This window comes from Lissotriton vulgaris, chromosome 1_1 (genome assembly GCF_964263255.1).
Source record: "Lissotriton vulgaris chromosome 1_1, aLisVul1.2, whole genome shotgun sequence".
Classification (NCBI taxonomy): Eukaryota; Metazoa; Chordata; class Amphibia; order Caudata; family Salamandridae; genus Lissotriton; species Lissotriton vulgaris.
The window spans coordinates 1542928801-1542952712 of record NC_141685.1 but is presented as its reverse complement, the minus strand read 5'-3'; the positions used below and the strand labels follow the sequence as shown (position 1 = coordinate 1542952712).

The 23912-nt window shown below is 46.2% G+C and overlaps 1 protein-coding gene across 1 annotated transcript in view; it reads left to right on the top strand.

Moving 5' to 3' along the window:
- Positions 1–23912, top strand: part of OTOGL (otogelin like) — a 1110282-nt gene that overhangs the window by 1013337 nt on the left and 73033 nt on the right. The window contains exon 49 of the mRNA XM_086931129.1: positions 18388–18451. Coding sequence (XP_086787255.1) covers positions 18388–18451 — 64 coding nt within the window. The remainder of the gene's footprint in view (positions 1–18387; positions 18452–23912) is intronic.

Sequence of the window (23912 nt, the reverse complement as noted above, 5' to 3'; positions counted from 1 at the left end):
GGCACACTGATTATGCACCTCATAGAAGTGACACACCCTCAGTATGCCCGAGGTCACCCATTGGGAGTGAAGTCTGTCGAAACCCAAATGCCCAACTAAAAAGACAGCCATCTTCTACATAAATAGGGATGGCCTGAGATCAGGATCAACCAGTGAACAGTAATGGAGAGAGTATACTATACCTAGGTATTCAGAGCTGAATTGACCCTCAGAAAGATCCCTATGCTCCAGCAGACTGAAATGACAGCATAAGAATATCATAGCAAGAAGAACTAGCAAATCTTATATAAATATCTATTTAAAAATATCTGTTACCTCAAAGGACTTTACTGAGAAAAATATAGTGAACTCAAAAATATACATATCAAAATCTGAAACAAGGAAAACCAAAGAAAACTACCCATCCTATAAGAAACACCCTGATCCAGGTACTATAAGAGGCCAAGACTCAGTCACTATAGCATATACGGTGCAACTCATTAAGGTATGTTTACTCACTCTTCAAGGATAACACAGAATATACAGGCAATGTTAAAAAAAAGAATAAGATAAAACAAAAACAGTCAGCTGGGGACAACTTGAAGGTGCTAGAAAACACCAGCTGATGCTCAAGGAAAGGCAAGCACAATAGGATATTTAAGGACTGCAGCAACCAGAGGGCTCCAATGAAGAAACAGCAGTTCTATGGCAAACAAAGAGAAAAAACAGCCATTTTATGTGAAAAAACACTACAATTGATGTGCAGACACCACTAGAAGTATCCGCAGTGCCTTAGGTATCACCATCTCCATGCAGGAACGAGAAAATGTGTGTGCCAACTTAACCCCCAAGCCCATATCCCAAATGAATCCCTGAGACTGCAGATGTGGATGTGGCCAGATGGAGATTGAGGATGGTGCTCTGTAAGGAAATGAGGTGCCAAAAGGTATGCAGCCTAATGACCCTGTGGTGTATACTCCTATACAAAGGCAATTCCAATACGCTGTACAGGAAGCATGGGCAATGGTAATAATTGAAACCGTGGTTCTCTTTAGAATCAATTCAATATTGGCATTTCCCATTAAGGAGATACATAATCTATCCAATTACACTTCTTATACAAATTAAAAAGAGTGCTCAGTAAATTATAATTACACGTAATATATGTTACTACAACATGTAGAGTAAATAAATTGTTATCACATGGTGCAAAAACAGTAAGTCAGGGACAGGTGTGTATACAGAAAAGACAGATGACACAAGGCTCCTGAAAAGTATCTGCCAAAGAGGGTCTGCAAGTCTATGGGCCTAAATATGAGTTTGGCGGTGTGGGAGCGGGCCCCAAACAGGGCCACCGGCCACCTGGCAGAATATGAGTTTCCTTGTGGTTTGGTGGGCGGCCCTTTGGTGTTCACACGGCGGTGCCTTTCAAAAAAGTACCGCAATGGAAGTGTCAAAGCTTGTTTCTGCAATGTTGTGCATTTTGTTCTGTAGAGGAACTGGGGGTGCACACACACAGGAGGCACAACATGTGCCTCCATGCAAGCACCCCTCTGTACAAAAGCAAAAGGGGGACCTGTATGGGCCCCCAGAGTTACCTCACCACCACCCTTTCCATGGCAGGCACACCTCAGTGGATATGGTTGCAGTGAGGAAATTCATATTATGCTTGGCAGTGCCACAGCAGCAACACCAAGCATATTGAGCCTCACAATGACGCACCACGATCCATGGCGGTTGTGGCAGGCCCAAAATGGTCCAACCGCCGTTCTCATAATGTGGTGGTCGGATCACTGCTGCGGCAGTCCTCGACCGCCACTGCACCCCCACCACGAGATTGGCGGATCATCAGGCCCTATGTATTGTTTATTGTAAATGGGATTTCGATCTGAAGGTTAATACAAAATCATCATCAGGACAAGGGTACAGTGTAGAGCACAGATCCGTGGCAGGTAGACCAATAATGCAGGGCAATGATTATACAGTACCCCCTGAGCGGACCTCTCATAATGACTTTGTGAATATAATACCTAAAAATAGAAATGGATTACCTTAAAAAAATGAAAGAAGTATTTATTTGCAAATAAAATGTAAACAAGCTTGTATTAAAATTATCAGTACCATTTTTTATTTAAATGAAAATATTAAGTTAAACAATATTGACATGAATTTTAAGAAATTATACATATATCCATAAAATCAAAATTAAGATTATAAAATATAATTATTAATCATAAACAAATACATATTAACATACTATTGTTAATAAATATACTGTGGCTATAGCACACCATCCACTTGACATTCCGGGACCACGCCTTAGCCATTGACTGAGTATACAGTGTATTGTGTAGTTTTATAAAGACCTATATATAAACATGTCTGCTGTCATGCGTTTTAATACCAATTGATCTCATACTGAAGCATTTCAGTTCAAGAGAGGGGCCCGTCAGGTGTGTATCTTGTTCATGTTCACTTTATATATAAATAACCTGGAAGATCCACTTTTATCTAATATAGACTTTCCTATGGTTGGCAAACATCCCATTGCAGAGTTACTCTATGTGGACTATGCATTTCTGCTGGCCAGAACTGTGGTAGGGCTTAAAAATCTTTTGTACTTGTTTGAAATATTACTGGATTCTCTAGACCTGACCACCAACTATAACAAGTCCTTAGACCTGGTGGCTGGGCCAAGGAATACCAAGACTATATCTTTTCGAGTCCAAGGTCATGATTTGATTAGAGTTAATTCTCTCCCTTATACTGTGTTGTATTTGACTGAGCTGGGACATAGTGTTCTCTTACAAACGGCAAGGAAAATCTGTTTCTGAGGTCTATTGCCTCAGGTTTTGGCTTTGCCTCCAATTTGGGCAATGTTAGATTTGAGGGTATCTAGTTGGCAGAGGTAGTACATTTGACCAAATAGGGACCCTTACGTCTAGTCAGGGTAAGGGGGTACACTTCTAAAATAACCCCTGCTCACCCCCTTTGGTAGCTTGGCACGACCAGACAGGCTTTTTTCAGAGGCAGTGTGTAAATCATTTGTGAACACATACAGTAACCCAGTGACAACACTACAGATGGACACCACACAAGTTGTAGTATAAAAATATGTATTTTTATATAGACTTAACACAAAACCACAAACGACAAAAATCCACAATACGGTACTTGAAAAATTGTAGAATTAGCTTAGTTCTCTTTAGATGGTAAATGCAACACTTTAAGTTCAATGTACCTTTGGATGCGTAACACTATACAATGAAAGTGTTGCATGGAAGGTGATGCGTCGGTTCCTTGCACACAAGAACAGTGATGCGTTGGGTCCCTACTGATGCGTAGGGGATGTGTTGGTTCTTCTCGGCATGGGAAGGTGATGCATCGGTTTCTTACTGCGCTTCCGTGGCAATGCGACCAGCAGCACCTTGATGCGATGAAGATCCGGTGCAATGAAACAAAAATGGCATCTTCTCCTTGTTGTGACACAATGCGCGCATGCCCGACAGCCGTGTGGTGACTCAACAATTCTTCTGAGCCATGACAGGCCCTGTGACACACTTCTCCTGTGATGCGACGGCGTCTAATGCGAAGGCGACACTCTTCTCCAGTGATGCGAAACGCTTTGGCGATGCAATGCGACAGCTGCAGCAGCAACACCCTTCTCCAGTGATGCAATGACAGCGGCTGCCTGCAACATTCTTCCCGATGATGCAACAGCGACACTCTTCTCCGGCGATGCTAGGCACTTCTGCAAGGCAAAGCAACAGTGGCGACACCTTTCTGCAGTGATGCGATGACAGCGGCTGCGGCGGCGACACGCTTCTTCTTCGTGAGTCGCGCTTCCAGCTCCTTGCAACACGCAGTCCCACAGAAAGCCCAACACAACTGCAGGCACTTCCAAAGAACTCTTGGGGAACTGGTGGGTGACGTCTGTTGTCCCTGAGACTTCAGCAGGGGACAAGCTCTATCTCAAGCCGTTGGAGATCCTTCACAAGTTGAATGAAAGTAGCACAAAGTCCTTTCTCCTTTCTTTGGCAGTCAGGCAACCACTGCAGGCCAATCCCCCGAAATAGCACTCAGCTTAGGGATAGTCTATTCTTCAGTTCCTCTGGTTCCTCTCTTTAGCAAAGGTTTCTTCTTGTTTCTCAACATGTGCCCTGACAAAAATATATCAGGCTATTTGCATGACCTCAGTCACATATGGTAGTTATATCTGGGGCTTTGTGGATACTTTGTTACTGCAAATTGTTGCAAATAAGTTTGCAGACAGCTTCTGAGTGTACCTCTTCTTATATAGTGCATTAGGATTTGGCATATACTATCTCTCTGAAATAATATGTCTTCACCCTCTTTTGTGATGGGTCACTATTTGGGCAAGGTCAGAGTCCAATTTAAACAAAATTATTTTGAGGGATTGTCTTAACTTCGACAAACGGCATTCCTTGACACCTGGACACCTAGCCTGCCACTTGCCTGTGGCCTCCAGTTTCTACTTGTTTCAGACTGAACCAGTGACGCCACAGCTGTCTGAGATTTCCAGCTGGGATTTCCCCGACCGGGTTTCCCCCCTCACTGTTCTTCCCTCCAACAGAAGCCTCGCCCACCCCAGGACCTACTTAATGAAGTGCTGCAGTGCAACCACATCAGTAGGCACCTGGACACCTAGCTTGCCACTTGCCTGCGGCCACCAGTTTCTGCTAGTTCCAGACTGACCCAGTGACACCGCAGCTTCCTGAGTTTTCCCACTGGGGTTTTACTGACATGGTTTACCCACTCACCAGTCTTCCCGCCAACAGAAGACTTGCTGACCCCAGGACCTACTTAATTCAGGCCGCAGCATGACTGCCAAAGGCAAGCCAAGTCTGCTTCCCTCGGTGCCTGGACCACACCCAGCACCACATCCTCTGGCCCTCATACCCCCTGAAGATATACAATCACCAAGCTCTACACCCTCGACCCCAGAAGCCTCAACAAACACTGTCACCATGCTGATCCACTGCCACCTCATCTGCCACTGTACACACTCAAGCCAACCGAACAGCCCCACCCCAAAAACACCACAGACACCACCTGAAGAAAAAAACAACTTGCATGTGCCCTTTTCGACACATGCTCACTATGCAAGCATTCCACTGAATTATGGGACCTCACGGTCAACCTTGCACTCAACATCGTCTTCCTCACTGAGACCTACCTCAAACCTACATCCGCCCCAGACATTGCCACAGCAATCCGCGACCGGTATAAAATCACTCACCAGGACCGCAACAACAAGCCGGGAGGAGGAGCAGCCAACATCCACAAAGAGAACGTACAGTATACCACCACCACTGCCAAAATCACCACCCCCATGAAATATCAACTTCAAGCTCCACAGAGATGACAAGACAACCATCAGAGGCCCCCTCCCATGCTGACACCCAGCCCCGTGCTCCATCTTCTGTAACAGGATCCCAGACTTCATTGCCCCCCTAGCCTTGGACTACAAGGACTATATCATCCTTGGTGACCTAAATTTCCACATCGACGGCCCCAAGGGCAAAAACACCGCACACCACCTCAACAGTATGAGTAGACTTGATTTGAAACAGATCATCCACAACCCTACACACACACCCCAGGACACAATTTTCACCTCCAGCAACCGCGTCAAATACAGCCATGTCACATAACTCACTTGGGCCGATCACTCTATCGCCCACTTCAGTGTCTCCAGCCCCTGCACTGCCACCCTCAAGAGGACCAATGCCACTCACCAGAGGTGGGACAAAATCTCAGAGACCAGCTGCGTGAATGCCCTCAAAACCTCCAACCCTGCTACATCCACTAACCTTGAACAGGGAGTATAAAACGTCAACACCTGGATCACTGATTGGGCAGACTGTATTGTCCCCATCAAGAGCAACATCTGGAGAAAATCCTCCCAAAATGGCAGCTGGTATACCCAAGAACTCCAAACAGTAAACTAAAAAGCAAACAGTTGGAGAGGAGATGGCGCACCAGCAAGGACACCTCTGAATGGGCAGTCTTTACGACCTCCCTCAACTTCTACCACCACCTACTGAGGATAGCAAAGAAGACTGCCCTTGTCCACGTGTATCAAAACCTGTACTAACAACACCAAGGAACTTTCAACATTGTTAAGGAATTCTCCAAACCGGATGCCAGCGAAAACATCACACCCTCACAGGAGCTGTGAGACAACCTTGCCCACTTCTTCCAGGATAAAATCACAACAGAAACTTTGAACCCCAACCCACACCTATGTACTTCCTTAGCGGATACACCATCACCATAACGGATATGAACCCACACACTGACCACCAGGAACATCCTCTCCTCCCAGGACACCACCTCTACTATGAAATCCATCCACTCGGGAGCTCCCACAGACCCATGCCCACAACACATTTTCTGCTCGGAAACCAAAGGATCGGCCAGGAACTCACCATCCTACTCAACACCTCTATTACCGCCGCAACCTTTCCTGACACCTGGAAATATGCCGAAATCATACCACTACTCAAAAAAATCCTCTGCTGACCCCAGCAGAATCAAAATCTACTGGCCAATCTCCCTACTCCCATTCCCAGCGAAGGTACTTGAAAAGATCATCAACAATCAACTTATGACAGACAAGGAGGAGAACCAGCTACTCGACGCCTCACCACAACCAGTCCCAGAATGCTTGTTTCTGGTCCAGAGAGGCCCTGGCTTTGCCGTTCAGGCTGGACTGTTTCCATGAAGAGCAGGGTCAAGACTTATTTGCATATGGCTGGGTCTAAATTGGGGTGGCATTGTGAGCAAAAGAACAATGGAGCTAACCCAGATCTCTTGACTGGAGGTGAATGTTTGATATGTTCCGTATTCTGTCCATTATTTGTGTGTCTTTAACTTTTGATTAGGGTCAGGAAGGAACTTAATGTTTGGTGGCTAAGAAATTGTTGTTTAATATCCTCTTTAATGGTGAAGTTGGATTTTAAGACACATATTCGAAAATACCACTTTTAGAACTTTGGCATTTTCCTGCCCTTGCTATTTTGTGCCTGCAACCTATTCCTAGGTCACATCACTGGGAGCAATTGGCAGCTGATCTTTGTATATTCCTCCCAGACCATCACATAGCACATGGATTTGGTGTGCCGGGATGGGCCATCACTGACAGGATACGTGGCAGAGCTGGACATAGCCACACTTACAAGTCAATAGGCTGTGCCTTGCATCCACACAACACTTCACACCACCTCAGTGTTCCTGCAGTCAGGTTGGCGCCGGTGCATAGAGCCAGATAATTTCCAGCACTCTTCAAAGGAAATCTCTAGAAACATCTTCAACTTCAAGGAAAGTACAAGGCATACAGAATACCCTCAGATTAACTCTTCAGTTTGCTTTCCGGACCTGTGGAAGGAGTCTCAGAGGACTGCCTCTTGCTGTGGGTGCTGTGTACCTCACAAGATTACTTTGTGGCATCTGGAAGGACTGCCCTGCAACTTATTTATTTATTTATTTTATTTTATGTTCTTGTATAGCGCCTGAAAAGACCCCCGAAGGGGTATCTCCGCGCTTTTGCCTGTTGAAGGAACATAGGTTGTACAGGTTCGTGCTCGGAAATGACTGAGTGTGAGATGTGTGATTTAAATATTAGTGAAAAGATGAGTTTTAAGATTTTTACAGAAGGACAAGTGGTTGGTGATTTGTTTTAGTGTCTGGGGGAGAGAGTTCCAAAGAACAGGACCAGTGTGTGCCAGGGCACGGCCTCCCTGTCTGGATTTTTTTATTCTGGGTACCTGCAATAGCTGTAGGTTGCTAGAGCGTAGTGAGCGCCCAGGGAGATAGGGTTGAAAGGCTTTAGTCAGGTATTTAGGCCCCGTGCCTGTCAGGCATTTATGGATGGAGCACAGGATTTTGAATTTAGTGCGTTGCCGCACAGGAAGCCAGTGTAGTTCAGCAAGCAAAGGGCGGGAGGAAGTTCTGGGTGGAGCATTAAGAACTAACCTTGCCGCCGTGTTTTGGACTACCTGCAGTTTGTTAAATTGGCCTTCGTTAGCTGATAAGAGAAGGCCATTGCAGTAGTCCAATCTGCTGATAACTAATGCCTGGACTAAGGTCTTTCTGTGTGTGTCTAGTAGGTATGGAAACATCCTTCTCAGAAGTCCAATGGCCCGGAAACATGTACCGGCAACTTGGTTGACATGATCTTTAAATGTAAGGGCTTGGTCAAATAGCACTCCCCGGTTTTTCACGGTCTGTTTCGGGATGGGAACAGGTCCTAGTTCTAGAGGCCACCACTCATCAGACCACAGTTTCACCGCATCCCCGAACAGTAGTACTTCTGTTTTGCCAACATAACATTGAAGGCAGTTCTTGGCCATCCACTCTGATACTGCCCTCATTCCATCTGCAAAAGATTTTTTTAGGGGAGGTGTAAAGGTTTTGAAGGGAAACAGAAGTTGGGTGTCGTCGGCGTATGACACCGGGGTGAACCCAAAGGACCTCACCAAGTGGGCCAGGGGGGCCACATACACATTAAATAATGTGGGGCTTAGGCATGAGCCCTGTGGCACTCCCCTGGTGAGCTCCCTGGAGATGGATTTGTGGGAGCCCAGCCTGACTTCTTGAGAGCGGCCAGAGAGGAAACTCTCCATCCAGGACAGAGCTACACCCCCCAGTCCCACATCCCTCAGACGACCGAGAAGCACTTCGTGAGACACTGTATCAAAGGCAGCGGATAAATCCAGCAGCACCAGAATCATAGACCCCCCATCATCCAGTGTCATCCTGATGTTATTGGTCACTGCTAGGAGGGCTGATTCGGTGCTGTCGTTAGGCCTGAACCCAGATTGTGAATGGTCCAGGCCATCCGTTGCCTCAATATGATTTGAAGCCTGCCTTGAATGCTCAGAGGCCTACCCCGCTGCTTGAGCCCTGTTCTGATTTCTTGAACTCCTGACTACCACAGTAACTCCTAGGGTTAGTTAGCGTGCCTCCTGATCTGAGCCTTGAGGACAGAAAAGTCTCCCTCAATCTTGAACCCACACCTGGACCCAGCCTGAGTGAGTCCTTACCCTCCAAGGGGTGTTTATCTAGTCTTGAACCTTTGAAAGTGTTCCTAAAGGTGCCCAGAAAGTCAAAATCTACAACTTGAAATACTGAATGTTTTTGGCTCACAAGTGCTCTGAGAACCGAGAGGAGACCGGGACTTACCTGTTCATCGATCCCCCCAAAGTTGGTCTGACTTTATGGCAGCTACCACTACGATCATCCCCACAACATCAAACCTCTTTCACCAGCTCGTGTCCAAGGGGTATCTGACCTCATTTAGCCCTCTTCAGCAAAAGCTTGCAGCTCTATTCTGCTGGCGATTGTTAACTCTAAAAAAAAAGAATAAGTCAGAATGTAGAAATCTTCTCAGCAAGTTCATCCAGTAAGTCCCGGACGATGCATCTCCCTCCTTAGGCACTGCCTGCAGCTTTGCCCCACTGAACTTTACCCTTTCAGGCAATTTTTGCGGAAATTTCCTCTAAGTCCAAAGGTGGGCGCAGACTGACCCAATCCACTCCTTTGATACATCCTGCACTCTGTTGCTCTCGTCCGTATTTTTAAACTTTGACATATTTTCACGCGACTAGATTTCTGTTGCTGGCCCTTTGATCTTTTAGGCACAAGAAATGTATAGCTTGGGTTCTAATGGTTGCATGTTTGTAATTTTGAGGTCAAATAATTTATTAAAATGCATTCTATTTTTCTAAATTTGTGTGGGGTTTCTTTTTTTGTTTTTCACTTTATTATTGTTTGTGTGCTAAATAGATACTTTACACATTGCCTCTAAGTTAAGCCTGACTTCTTTTGTGCCAAATTGCCAGAGGGAACAACACAGGTTAATTTAGTGACTTTAGTAGTTCACCCTAACTTGGATGTTGGCTGTTGCTTGAGCAGGGATACACCCCACTCAACCTACTGTGAAGGCTGATTTGCTGATGGCTCGGTCTAAACTGGGGTGTCATTGAGTGCAAAAGAATGATGGATTTAACACAGATCTCTTCACTGGGGGTGAATGTTTGGTTTGTTACATATTCTGTCCATAATTTGTGTGCCTTAAACTTTTGATTAGGGTCAGATAGGAAGTTCATGTTTTATGGCTAAGAATTTGTTATTTAAAATTCTCTTAAATGGTGAAGTTGGATTTTAAGACACACATTTGAAAATGGCACTTTTAGAACATTGGCACTTTTCTACCCTCGCTATTTTGTGCCTGCAGCCTTTTCTGGGTCACAAGACTGGCTGTCATTGGCAGCTGGTCTATGTATATTTCTCCCAGACATCCACATAATAGATGAATTTGTGTGCTCGGATAGATCACCACTGGCAGGGTGCGAGGCACAGCTGGGCACAGCCGCACTTACATGATAATAGGCAGTGACTTGCAATCACACAAGAGACTTCACACTACCTCATTGTGGTTGCAGTCAGGCTGGATCCGGGGCATGGAAAAAGGAAATTTCCAGCACTCTTCAAAGGGAATCTCTAAAAATGTCTACAACTTAAAAGAAGGTACCAGGCATAAAAAAATACCCCCAGACCAACTCTTCAGTACACTTTCCGGACCTCTGGAAGGACTCTCAGAGGACTGCCTGCTGGTGTGGCCTGCTGTGTACTTCAGAAAGTTGCTTTGCGGTACCTGGAAGGACTGTCCTGCTACTTGAAGCCTGCCTCAAATCCTCAGAGGCCTACCCTGATGCTTGAGCTTTTTAAAATCACCCCCTTCACGATGCGCTAGTGCCCGCCAAGCATCCGCCGGCTCCCACGTCTTTCTAGGTGGCCTACAAGCAGCGCATTCAGCCACAACTCCCTTCTGCGCTGGATCCAGTTACGTTGAGAAAGAGAGAGAGGGCTCAGCGGCCCGCGTTCTTCCTTCGGCGGAGCAGCTTCCTTTCCGGTGGCACTCTCCTGCCTCAGGCGCACTCGGATCTCCTTTGCAGAGCGTCGGGAACCCCAGGTCACTAAGAGACACTGGGCGCTTCCTTGGGACTCAACGTGGCTCCATCAGGACAAGCCTCCCTGTTGCCTGGCAACCTGCAATGCTGGGGCCAATCCCCACGCCCTGGTCGTTACGTAGGCGGGTGAAGAGGAACTACGCAGACGAGGCTCCCGGGCCGGCAGCAGTGAGTTTTCCTGATTCAGTGCTTCTCTCCTCCTTCCTCAGACCGGGCCTGCAGTGGTGATTGCGGCCCCTTTGATTACGGCCTCGGGTAGTGCACGAGCACCCACTCTCGAGCGCCGAGGCAGCCCTTTAGAGGATTCGCGGTGGAGACACGGCAGACCCCAGGCAAAGCCCACTGTGTGCCGAGTCCACACCACATGGTCAGGCAGGACAAAGGTTAGCAGGCCTCCGTCAGTGCACAGCCACACACACACTCAGCGCTAGAAAGATGGTTTCTTCTGCAAACTTTTGTGTTCCTGAGTTTGATAACAGAAAGCCAGCTCTTCTCAGGCCCTTTGAGATAAGTGGTCTTCAGGGGGGGGGGCAAAGCACACAGCACAGCTCCTCTTCAAGAAGGTGGATACAGCATACAGCAGACAGTCCCTTGGTCCTCTTCCTCAGCAATCAGAGCAACTGTAGGTTAGCTCCCAGACACTCTGCAATGGCAGCACTGTTCCTCAGTCTTCCTGGCTGTTCTTTCCTGATCACAAAGATTCCTAATCTAATTTTACAGGGGTCTCAGCTCTAATTTTATACCCCAAAAGTCTTTGTTCTTCCTGTGCGAGGAGTCCTTGACCCAGTCCAAGCCAGTTCTGGGTGCACTCTGCCATTGCACATATTCTTCCTTTGTGAGTGTGGGCCAGGGCCATCAGACACACCGCAGGAGGTGGAGACAGCATTGTGGAAGGCAGGCACAGCCATATTCAGACCCAGGTGCTACTCCTCCCCACTACTCTACATGCAGATGTGTCTATTTAGCCTAGTGCGGACTTACCCAGTCTCCTGGAGCCACCCCTGGCCCTGTCACTCACAAACCAGACAGTCAATTCACAACCAGGCAGAGAGAAACAGAAAGGCTGAACAGGAAAATAGCCACTTTCTAAAAGTGTTATTTCCAAACTTAGAAGTTAAGAAAAATCTTTACTAAAAGGTGTGTTAATAAAGTCTGAGTTCAGAGATCCCAGATTCCACATGTCTATCTTGCAGCTATGGGAAGATATGCAGGTAAACATGTTTCACAACATTCCCCATGGTATCCTATGGGCAAGGTAGGCTTTCAATAGTGAAAAACGAAATTGGCAGTATTTCACTATCAGGACATGTTACCCACACTATAACATGTCCTACCTTTCGCATTTACTGCACCCTGCACAGGGGGGTACGTTGGGCCTACCATCGGGGTGTCCAGTGTGTAAGTAAAGGGAAGGGTCAGGCCTGGCAAGTGTGTACACTGGCCAGGACAACATGGGAGTTCACAAACCTAGGGCTACTCATGTGGGTGGCACAATCAGTGCTGCAGGCCCACTAGTAGCATTTAAATCACCTGCCCTGGCACATTCAGTGCACTTTACTGGGGACCTACATGTAAAACAAATATGCCAATCATGGATAACCAATCACAATATCAATTTACACAGAGAGCATTTTAGCACTGATCAGCAGTGGTAAAGTGCCCAGAGTCCTATAGCCAACAACCACCGGTCAGGAAAAAATAGGAGGAAGAAGCAAAACGTTTGGGGATAACAGTGTATACTATCAATTCAGTGTGCCACAGAGGCAGTCATGTTGTCTGTTCATGCCTTCAGAATCCACACCATACTTCAAGATCAACTACTTGACCTCTGTGCTCTGTATTCTTTAATAAACACTTACAAAACTGTACATGGATGTCACATATTAACAATATAATGATTCAAGAAAAGAATTAACAAGAAATATAACTCATTGAGAAAACATAATTTAATCTGTTGTTGCCACAGACAATGTTGTTCAAAACATGGTAAATATTGCTTTGCTTGCTTGCGCCCAATGCATTCCGGGCCCTTGTGGCCCTTCTTCAGGGGCTGAAATCTATAAACAATACAACCTTTTTATGATATAACATGATTTCGAAGGGCAGGGATATGTGAATATAAATAATTCTGTTACTGAATATGTACTTGGGATCTGTACCTGACATGAAACTTAGAAAACTAAAAAGAAAGCAAACTAAAAAAGTTATAGTCCCCTGTGACCCAGTGCTAATCATGATTCTAATGACGTGCTCTCATACAACAGTGCAAAGCCTGAAACCACATACTTGTGGGTTTCAATGACGTCCAAATGTGGCAATGTTCTCCGATATTTACAAAGTTCGGGCTCTCCAATATCTAAAATAAATAGTAAAAAATTTACCCAAACTGTCGGATGTAGCTACCTGGCCAGGCAGGAGTTTACGCTGCCATTATTAACCTTCCTTAACGTCGGCTTGCCCGAAGGGAAGATGGTGATAAATGGGGTCCTGCAAAACATGAAGCATACCATATGGGTTTCATGAGTCAACCACTTCCAGCTGTTTAGTCTGGAGCATCATCACATCTGTTTTTTTCACTCACCTCTCTAGACTGCCAAGCTAAACGCTGACTGCTATCTCCTTACTGCCAGAATTGCGAATGGTGTAAACGCCCACCGATGCTGGGTGCATTTAAACTGCTATATAAAACCTGATTGTGAACTGAGATAGACGAAGGACTCTCCTCTACTAAACCAAATAGCCGATCTCTCCATCAGCGCCATGATGGAATACCTTCCATTCAGTGTGCTGAACCAAAAATAATAATCAATACGGGTTCTGACTAAATCTGCTGAATGTGCTAAAGAAGTATAAGGCTGGAGCCTTTTTCTAAATAGGAAAAAACTGAATATCATGTGCCAGAGTGCTTAGAATAGTGCCATACTGTGCTCAACTTTAGCTGAAGAGAGTTGAATGAGATAAAAACAAAGAGAGGCATGTTAAAAGAGGAAATAGAAAAAATACAAAATACATGTTCTAGGTACATAAACAGTGTGTTACAAGGCTGTCAAATGACGTTACTGAACATGCTTAACAGTAAGCCGTGTATATCACTGTGAAGGTATGTACATGAAAGTGTAAATATATTCTCCTCCTTGTGCATCTACCAGTGGTCCCTTGCAAACCTACTCCTTTTTACAAAAAACAGGTTAATTCCACTTTTTCATTGATTCCCTTATGTTCTTGAGTATTCAATTGTCTAATACAAAGGATTTCTTTCTGTAATAATGACCTGGTGAGATCTTGGCCTGGGGTTGGATCTACTACTTCTATGACCTGAAATATAATTTGTGCAATAGTATGACAAGCTGTCAGCCCATGTACTGCTAAGCTACTCTTCGTATTCAGGTTGGGGATAGTACTTTTATGTTCCAAAATTCTCGTTTTTATTTTCCTATCTGTCTTTCCAACATAAAGTAGTCCACAAGTCCACTTTATGCCATAGATTAAGTTTTTTGAGTTACAATCTGCGCTATATTTTAATTTGGTGGATTCTCCTGTTAATGGGTGTTGTATGCTGTTCACATTGATTACAGTGCACGCAGTTATGACAATTCCTGGTGCCCTGAAATTCCGTAGTTATTGTTTTCGATGAGGGTGTGATTAATTCTATAAGGTTTTTCGACCTCCTGGATGCATATAAAGATTTGTCCTTGAACAGATCTTTGAAATCAGTTTCATTTTCTAGAATCTCCCATCAGAGCAAGTGGAATATTTCGGCACAAACAAATGACGGGTTGACTTAGATTTTTATTGATTGATAAGGAGACTTTTGCAGGATTTTTTATTAATTGCCTCGTTTAAGATGTTTTCCGGTACCCTTTAGAGATATACCTCTTGTTGGAAGTAGGGGTCCTTATCCCTCACTGTGGCCACCAAAGTGCTGGAGGCAGGAGTCCCTGACCCCTCGTTTCAAGGTTAGACTACGTAAGGACACCGTCTGAGATAGCCCTTCTCACCCCCTTAGCAGCTTGGCACGAACAGTCAGGTTTATCTCCAAGGCACGGGTGTACAATATGTGCAACCACACTCATAGTAACCCAATGATGTCACCACAAATAGACTCCACACAAGTTTTTATAAAATGAGTATAATCTTTATATAAGAAGTTATACAATATGACTGCACAATACAAAACCAACATATAAGAATGGGTAGTATTCCTTCCGGTGGGTTGGTAGGTTCTAATCCCAACCACCGCTTCTAACCAACAGTTGAGCTCACTTCTAACCGTTTCCAAAAGGTTAGGCAAGTCGTATTGCTAGAATCACACATGTTGCAAAAGAAAACAAATACTGCAATGCGTAACAATATTCTCTTGTACTGTGCAACAGAGAAACAATGCCATACCTAGCGCCACAATCATGTACTTTGCAATATAAGAAAAAATGCAATGCATATCTCTACCAGCATGCCCTGTTCAAGGAAGAAACAAAGCAACGCGTCACACTACAATCATGTACTGTGCAAGGAAGAAATAATGCACTGCTCCACTTTATAATCATATATTGTACGATGAAGAAATAATGCAATGCGCCACGTTACAATCATGTACTCTGCAATAACGCAGTGTGTAGCGCATCCAGCATGTAGTTCGTCAGGCACAAATAAGGTCCAGCGTCATACTACAGTTTGATAGTTTGTTAGCAGCAATAATGCAAAGTGTAATACAACAGTTTAGGTGCTCCTTTAACAGTGCCCCCAATATAGATCAATGATGACACAAAAGTCCCGCTTCTCACTTCGGCCCCAGTACTGCCCATCCTTGCGCCAGCACAGGCCTAGATCAGAGCCGAAGCAACAGGCTTGTGCAGCTGACAGAAGTGAGAGTACAAGAGAGTGTCCCTCTGGGCCCGCACCCCACCCCAGGTGGTGATCCACGTTAACTGAGCGGGCGCAACCCCACACTCTTCTCCTCCTTCAGCGACTTGGGCCTTAATCCAGAACTCCGTCAATGGGTACGACGAGCTCGGGCTGGCGGCTCATCTCCTCCGGGACTGCCGGTCCAGGTTGTTACTGTTTCACTCCGAGGGTCCAATGACCTGGCCCTCCTTCCGGCAGTCTCAGTGAACACTGAGACCCGCCCTCAGCACTGTGGAGACTTACTTCGGATTTGGTGTACACACTACTTAAGCACTCTTCACCAGCACCTCTGGTTGCACCTCGACACGCACCCTGCGCGTCCTAGTCTCATCTCTTCTCCCGGTGCACATGATGACCAGGCGCTCTTCAACAATGGCCTGGCTGCACCACAACACACACTCTGCACGTCCGAGACTCACTCCTTTGTTCGGTGCACACAACAACTAGGCGCGCCTCACCAATGCCCTGGCCTGCACCATGACACGCACCCTGCGTGTGCCAGCCTCACCTCGTCTCCTCATGCACACAACGACCAGGTGCTCTTCACCAGCACCTTGACCTGCGCCACAACATGCACCCTGTGCGTCCAAGACTCAGCTTACTCCTGCGTTCCCACAATCACAAGGCACAACCTCTGAGGGTCTCAAGCTGAAAAAGCACACGCACACCGCGTTGCTTGGGACTTTCCCGGAAACTTTTATGTTCCTGTGTTTCCAAACAGGGAGCAAGCTCACCTCGGGCCCTTGGGGTAACAAGACACAACACAAAGCACAGTCTTCTTCAAACAGGGGGACCCAGCACCTCCAAGCACTGTCCCAACAGCCTCTCCCTTGATTAGAACAGCAAACTGCAGACCATCCCCAGATCACGAAGCAAGAGTTGGTCTTTCCACGGCAGTGTTTTCAGTTGCTCCTTCTTTAGCAGAGGTTCCCCTTGACCACAGAATGGGTCCAAGCCTTTTCAGTCTGAATCCATTTCTGTTTCATTCCAACATTCAGGGGTTTATGATCTCATAGTTATACCCTTTAATGTCTTTGAAGTTCTTTTGTGCTCAGGGGTCCCTGAACCCTCCCTAAATCAGCTCTGGGCGTCTCCCTCCCAGTGTCACCTTTTTCCCTTCGATACTGGGAGACTGATCCTTATTCACTCAGCAGGCGATGGGTCAATTGGTTTAGAGCACCGGCCCAGGCCTTTTCACCTCCTGGGCTTCTCCTCCCCTACTCCCCAGATGCACGGCAGCCTGGTGCCACATCATTAGAATCACGGTTTGCACTGGGTCACAGGGGACTATCTTTATCTTTTCTATTGCTTTTTTCGTTTGCTTTCTTTTTTGTTTTCTAAGTTTCATATCAGGTACAGATCCCAAGTATATATTAAATAACAGAATTATTTTTGTTCACATATCCCTGCCCATTGAAATCATGTTATATCATAAAAAATCTTGTATTGTTTATTGATTCCAGACCCTGTAGAAGGGCCACAAGGCCTCAAAATGCATTGGGCGCAAACAAGCAAAGAAATATCTACCATGTTTTGAACAACATTGTCTGTGGCAACAACAGATTAAATTATGTTTTCTCAATGAGATATATTTCTGGTTAATTCTTTTCTTGAATCATAACGTTGTTAAAATATGACATGCATGTACAGTTTTTTTGAAAGGGTTTTTTAAAGAATATTGTGTAGCAAGAGTGCATTAGACACAGTGCGCAGAGGTCAAGTAGTTGTTCTTGAAGTATGGTGTGGATTCTGAAGGCATGAACATACATCATGCCTGCCTCTGTGGCACGCTGAATTGATAGTATACACAGTTATCATAAAAAATGTTTTGAACTTAAGAAGTGCTCCTCTTTTTTGTATTAGTATGCTAGTGAGTCTCTTATTGGGCCTGGCATACTGAAAGTCGCTCTTTGCTTATTGAGGGACTCTTGGGACAATACTGATTCTTGTATACTGGAGGCATTTCTTAGCATGGCAGGCATCTGTGGCAAAATTCAAACAATGGCACAGTTGAGGTAATTCTTGGCAAAATGGAAACCTGGGGAAATGCTATAGCTGGCACATTTAATGTAACACTTCTCATACGGGGAGAACTGTGGCATATAGGGCACTGGGGCAACTATAAAATAATACTAGTTCTGTGTTGTGTTATATTATTAATGCAGGTATTATGGAACTTCAGCAATGTCAATTATCGTGATGTCATCAGAATTGAAATCACGTGATGTCTCTTTTTGGGAATGCTCAGAGTCATATATCATCTGATGTCACTTCCTGTAATTTCATGAAAATCAAAAGGTGTGCGATGTCACTTCCACTGGCATGGTATTTTGGTTAATTGATGCCCATGCATAAGCTGGAGGAGGTTGTGGATGCCTATAGAAGGATGTTCCATTGAAAATCTGATACTTTAAAGGCACCCTTTAATGACTGTGCTAGGCTAATTCTGTTGCATAATTTCTCTTGAGTTGTACGTTTTGGAAATAAAGATATTTTTGTGCTTTCACAGGGCGAAGATTTGAAGCAGAGTCCTCACTTTAGCAGTCTTTGTGACTGCACCCTCTACATCTGCGGTAATTATTTTATAATGTGCATGCATACGTAAACAGTTTAAAATAGGAAATTACATATTTCTTCTCCCTAAATTGTGTGTTGATCGAATCACGACTTCTTTCCATTTTTTTAAATTTCCCTTAAATTTACACTTTGAAGTTGCAAATATAGCACTTATTGTCGGTCGTCTTCCAGGGGAAACTAGAAGATCTATGCAATTTTTTTGTTTTTGCTATTGATTTTCAATAGTACCATATACAACAAACATAGTCATGTCATTTTACATAATGCCTTGATTGGCGGTGTTACACAAAAAAAAAGCTGTACACTTAGGGGCAGATCATCTAATTTGCCAGTACAAAATTTATACAGAGTTATCCTTTGCCCGGTCAGGCTCCTGGGATATACTGTCAATATATTCCAGTAGATATGCAGTGAGGAGTGCCCAGAAATCTTTCGGACACGGCATGGCAGGCAATCCCTCTTTGTAAGTTTTTAAGGTGTCTCTGCAGTACACCAGGTCTATTACCCATTTCTGAGTCGTCGGACGGATCTTACTGTCCCAGTGCAGAGACACGCTATGCTTCGCCTCATGTAATGCTATAGCCAACAGTTTCTTCTTAGCTGACGGAATCCCGTGGAGAAGACCTAAGATGCACACCTGCACAGAGCATTCTATTTCACACTATGTGACCTCACGCAGGATGTTCACTACTTTCCCCCAATAGTCCCTAACTTTCTCACAGCTCCACTCTCGGTGTACAAAGTCAGCGACCTGCGTCCCACACCTACGGCAGGCAGGGATTGTCCTCAGGCCCTGTCGCCACAGTTTCTGAGGTTTGTGGTAAGCCTAATGAAGGTATTTTAGGAGTATATTTCGTAAATTACCGTTTGGTGTCAGCATGTCTGTGAGGCTGCAGAAAGCTGTCCAGTCTTCCTGGGATAGTGGTGTCTCTAGTGAATAATTCCACCTTTCTAGGGCTCTGGTGGTGGGCTGGGCCCGTTCTGCCTCAGATCTATGCAATTTAACGAGATATTTAAGGACATGTAATGTCATACTAGTTGTGAAAGCCTTCCCAAGTCTTTGCTGAAATAATTTCGGTTTTAAATGATACATGATTTAATGAAACCCAATGTGAGCGTTGAATATATGCATTATCCAGTTAAATACTACAGCTATTGCATGAAAATATATGCTAGCTGTTTTTACCTTGGCAAATTATATTTTACAAGGTTTAGGTGTTTGCTTAATACAGAATTCAAAATGATTTCTTGCAGGCCAACCAAAGTGTAAACTGTCTTTCGTTTACGGTTGAGGTGTTTACATAATACCAATTATAGTTTCTTTTAAAATGTGAAAATGAAAAGCATTTTGTGGGCAAAAAAGTTGTCTATCTGCCAGATTCATGAAAGACCCGTTTTGCGAGTCTGAAATAGCGATTCATAAGGAATCGCTATTACAGACTCGCAAAACGGGATTCATGCAGGAATCGCAAAATTAAATACGATTCCTACAGATTCCTTATTTGCGATGAGCAAATTGCTCATCGCAAATAAGGAATAACTCCCCATTCATTCCTATGGGCCTTTTGGCCCATAGGAATGAATGGGGAGTATTCCTTATTTGCGATGAGCAATTTGCTAATCGCAAATAAGATAGCGATTTAAAGGGTGCCAGGGGTGTCTAAAGGACACCCTGTAGCGCCCCTTAAATGCACATTTCAACAGGTGTTGCGCACACACATGTCCTAAGGACATGTGTGTGTGTAACATGCAACTTCGAAAAATGCTTTTAAAAGCATTTGTCTAAGTTTTCGCTATTTACCACGAGGTTTGACCTCGCGGTAAATAGCGGCCGAAATTTGCGAATTCGCAATTTTAAAATGTTTCAAAAATAGCATTTAAGGAATGCGTGGCGCTGATTTCGCGCCTGTGCGGGCGTTCTAATGAGCGGGGCGGGTCATGACGGAACCGCTCCGTCACCAGCATAGCTCAACCGCGGCTGGTGACGGAGCGGCTCCATCACCAGCATGCGGCCGCCGCGCGGCTGCCCCGCCCCTTTAGCGCTGCAGCGGAATAGCCGCCGCAGCGAAGGGGTTAAAATTGCGAATTCGCAATTTCGGCCCGCTATTTACCGCGAGGTCAAACCTCGTGGTAAATAGCGAATACTTAGAAAAATGCTTTTAAAAGAGTAATCCTTTGCCCTGACTTAGAGGAGAGGGTCCCTGCTTGTAGCAAGTACAAACCTGCGCCAACCAGAGACCCCCAATTCTAACATTGGACGCAGCGGTGAGGATCGCGAATTTACATTTGCAGTGTCCATACATTAACTATTGACCATTGCACAGTGATTACAGTCCAGTAACTCAGCCACAGACTTTTTAATTTTTTTCCTCTGCTGGAAGAAGATCCCTTTTTGTTTGAAACCATGCCTGGCACCAACAGCATAGAGAGGGCAGAGTCTGTAGCCTCTGATGTGTTGGAGATAGAATGGGATGCATCAAAGTTGGATGACTACACAAAAAAAGAACTAACGTTCTTTTGCAGAAAACTCAAGGTTCCACGGTCAGGGTGCAAGAAAAAGGATGATTTCTACAAGGCCCTGAAAGCCTGGATTGAATCAAGGGAGTCACCTGATGATATTGTTGTACCTGACAGAGCGGAGAGCGTCCATAGCTTTGGCAGAGGCCTGTCGCCAGAGGAGCTGGCAGACAGACAGGCAACCAGGGATCATGAAATGAAGCTGGCAGAGTTAAAATTGAAGGGCCAACTGGAGCTTGAGAGCAAGAGAATGGCTCTGGAAGAGCGAAGAATCCAAATGGATCATGAAGTGAAATTGAGGGAGATGAGTCTAAAGGAGAAAAGTTTGGAGAATCCTCCCTCTGGTGGCAGCACAACGCCGGTGCAGGTAGAGTCCAGGGTGTACATACCCAAAGATGTGGTTAAGGAGTTCTTTAGGGGGGATGACATAGGACAGTGGTTTAGGGCTTATGAAGTAGCCATGTCCTCCCACCGGGTCCCTGTCAAGGATTGGGGAGTGGGGTTGTGGGGGAGGTTCCTTAGCGAAGGGCGGGACACCCTGCTAGATTTGCCCACTGAAGAACAGCAGTCCTATCCCCGCATGAAAGAGGCCTTAATGACCAGGTATGGGTTTACCCCTGAAATTTATAGGCAGAAGTTCAGGGAGAGTGTAAAGCGTCCTGGGAGTACGTATGTGGAGTATGTGACTGGTTTTTGCAGAGCACTGGATGGTTGGGTGACGGGTAGCAAAGTAAATGATTTTCAGGGGCTTTTTGATTTAATTGCATGGGAGCACTTGTCCGATCATTGTTTTCCTGAGCTACGCCAGCACCTGATTGATAGCAAGCTGTCCAACCCGAGGAAGCTTGCTGAGGAGGCGGACCGCTGGCTCAGCACCAGGGGCCACAAGGGTCCCGTGGGAGACTCCGCCAAGGGTGGGCAGGGTCCCCAGCAGAAGAGTGGGGGGGACAGGGGTAAACAGAAAGGGTTCCCTAAAGGCCCCCAAAGTAATCCCCAAGGGAACCAGCAGAAAGGTTCTCAGCCTCCCCCAACCCCGAAGCAGAACGGGGCCCGACAGGTAGACCTGTTCCAAAGGGGCCCTTCAATTGTTACAGGTGTGGTGACCCGGGTCACATTGCCAGTGATCCCAAGTGTCGCCTGTTTGGTAAATCAGCACCCACTGGTGCTCCACCCCGGCAAGTAACTAGTGTTAATTTGGGGTAAGAAGTAGTAGTCCCTGGGGGTGGAGATCCTGTTCAGATGACCCTGGTCTCGCTAGGAGACAGTGAGATGGTCCCTGAGAACTACCTGCCCTCTAACACTAAGAAATATGGGCAGGTGGTGACCATCAATGGTAAGAAAGCTGAGGCTCTTAGAGACACAGGAGCCAGTGTGACTGCAGTGAGGCAGCACCTGGTGTCTCAAGAGCAGGTTGTACCCCATGCCTACTGTAGGGTTATCAACGCTGATAATTCAGAGAGTCAGTGTCCGATGGCTCAAGTTCCCTTCGAGTGGGGGGGGGGTCTCTGGTACTCTGCAGGTTTGTGTGAGAACGGCCATGCCTGTAGACTGTTTGCTAGGGAATGACTTGGAGCACTCCCCTTGGGAAAAGGTGGAGAAGACGACTCACCTAAGGATGGTGGGTCTGCCTGACTGGGCGTGCGTGACCACCCGGTCAATGGCAGCCAGTAGGGGTGATCAGGAGATCCTGGGGCCTGAAGGAGAGGCCCAGGAACCGGCCTTAGGGAAAAGGCGCAGGGGGCGCGGGAAACCGGCCCCTTAAGTTCCCACGGTCCAGGAGGAAGCAGCCCTTGAGGGGGATGCCCTGGAGCCTACAGGGGAACAGATTGCTGAACTGGGGGACCTGCCTGAGCTGACCCATTGGCAGCAAGAAGGAGGCCCCTCCAGGGAGGAATTCTGCAGGGAGCAGAAAGAATGCCCTTCTCTCGTGGGTATGCGGCAGCAGGCTGCAGACCAGGCCAATGGTGTTCAGGACAAAACACGTACTGGGAGAATGACCTACTGTATTCAGAGCCTAAGGCTGCTGAACCTGGGTCAGCCCGTGTGCTGGTGGTACCCCAGAAGTTCAGAGCCTTCCTACTGGGGCTGGCTCATGATGTGCCGTTAGCAGGACATTTGGGGATGGACAAGACCTATGACAGGCTTGTCACCCACTTTTACTGGCCCCAAATGCACAAGAGCTCAGATGCTCATTGTAGATCCTGTCAGACTTGCCAGGCAAGTGGTAAGAGCGGAGGGAGGCACAAGTCTCCTCTGCAACCCTTCCCCGTGGTCGGTACTCCATTCCAACGAGTGGGTATTGATATTGTTGGGCCTCTGGACCCCAAGACAGCCATGGGCAACAGGTTCATCCTGGTCTTGGTGGACCATGCCACCCGGTACCCTGAAGCCATCCCTCTGAGGACAGTGACGGCCCCCGTGGTGGGACGTGCACTGATGGGAATTTTCTCACGAGTGGGATTCCCTCTAGAGGTGGTGAGTGACAGGGGGACCAACTTCATATCCAAGTACATGAAGTCCCTTTGGCAAGAGTGTGGTGTAACTTACAAGTTCACCACCCCTTACCATCCCCAAGGAAATGGGTTGGTTGAGAGATTCATCCGAACCCTAAAAGGCATGATCATGGGCCTGGAGGGCCCAATGAGGCGTAAGTGGGACGTCCTCTTGCCATGCCTTCTCTTTGCATACCGCGAGGTGCCACAGAAGTCCCTAGGGTTCAGCCCCTTTGAACTGCTGTATGGTCACCCCGTGAGAGGACTTCTGAGTTTGGTAAAGGAAGGCTGGGAGCAATCTCCCAGGAAACCTCCCCAGAATGTATACAGTTACATGCTGGCCTTCAGAAACCAGACCAGGCGATTCAGGAAACTTGCTGAGGCAAACATGGAATCCAGCCAGGAAGAGATGAAGCGGTGGTACGACCAGAATGCCACTCTGGTAGAG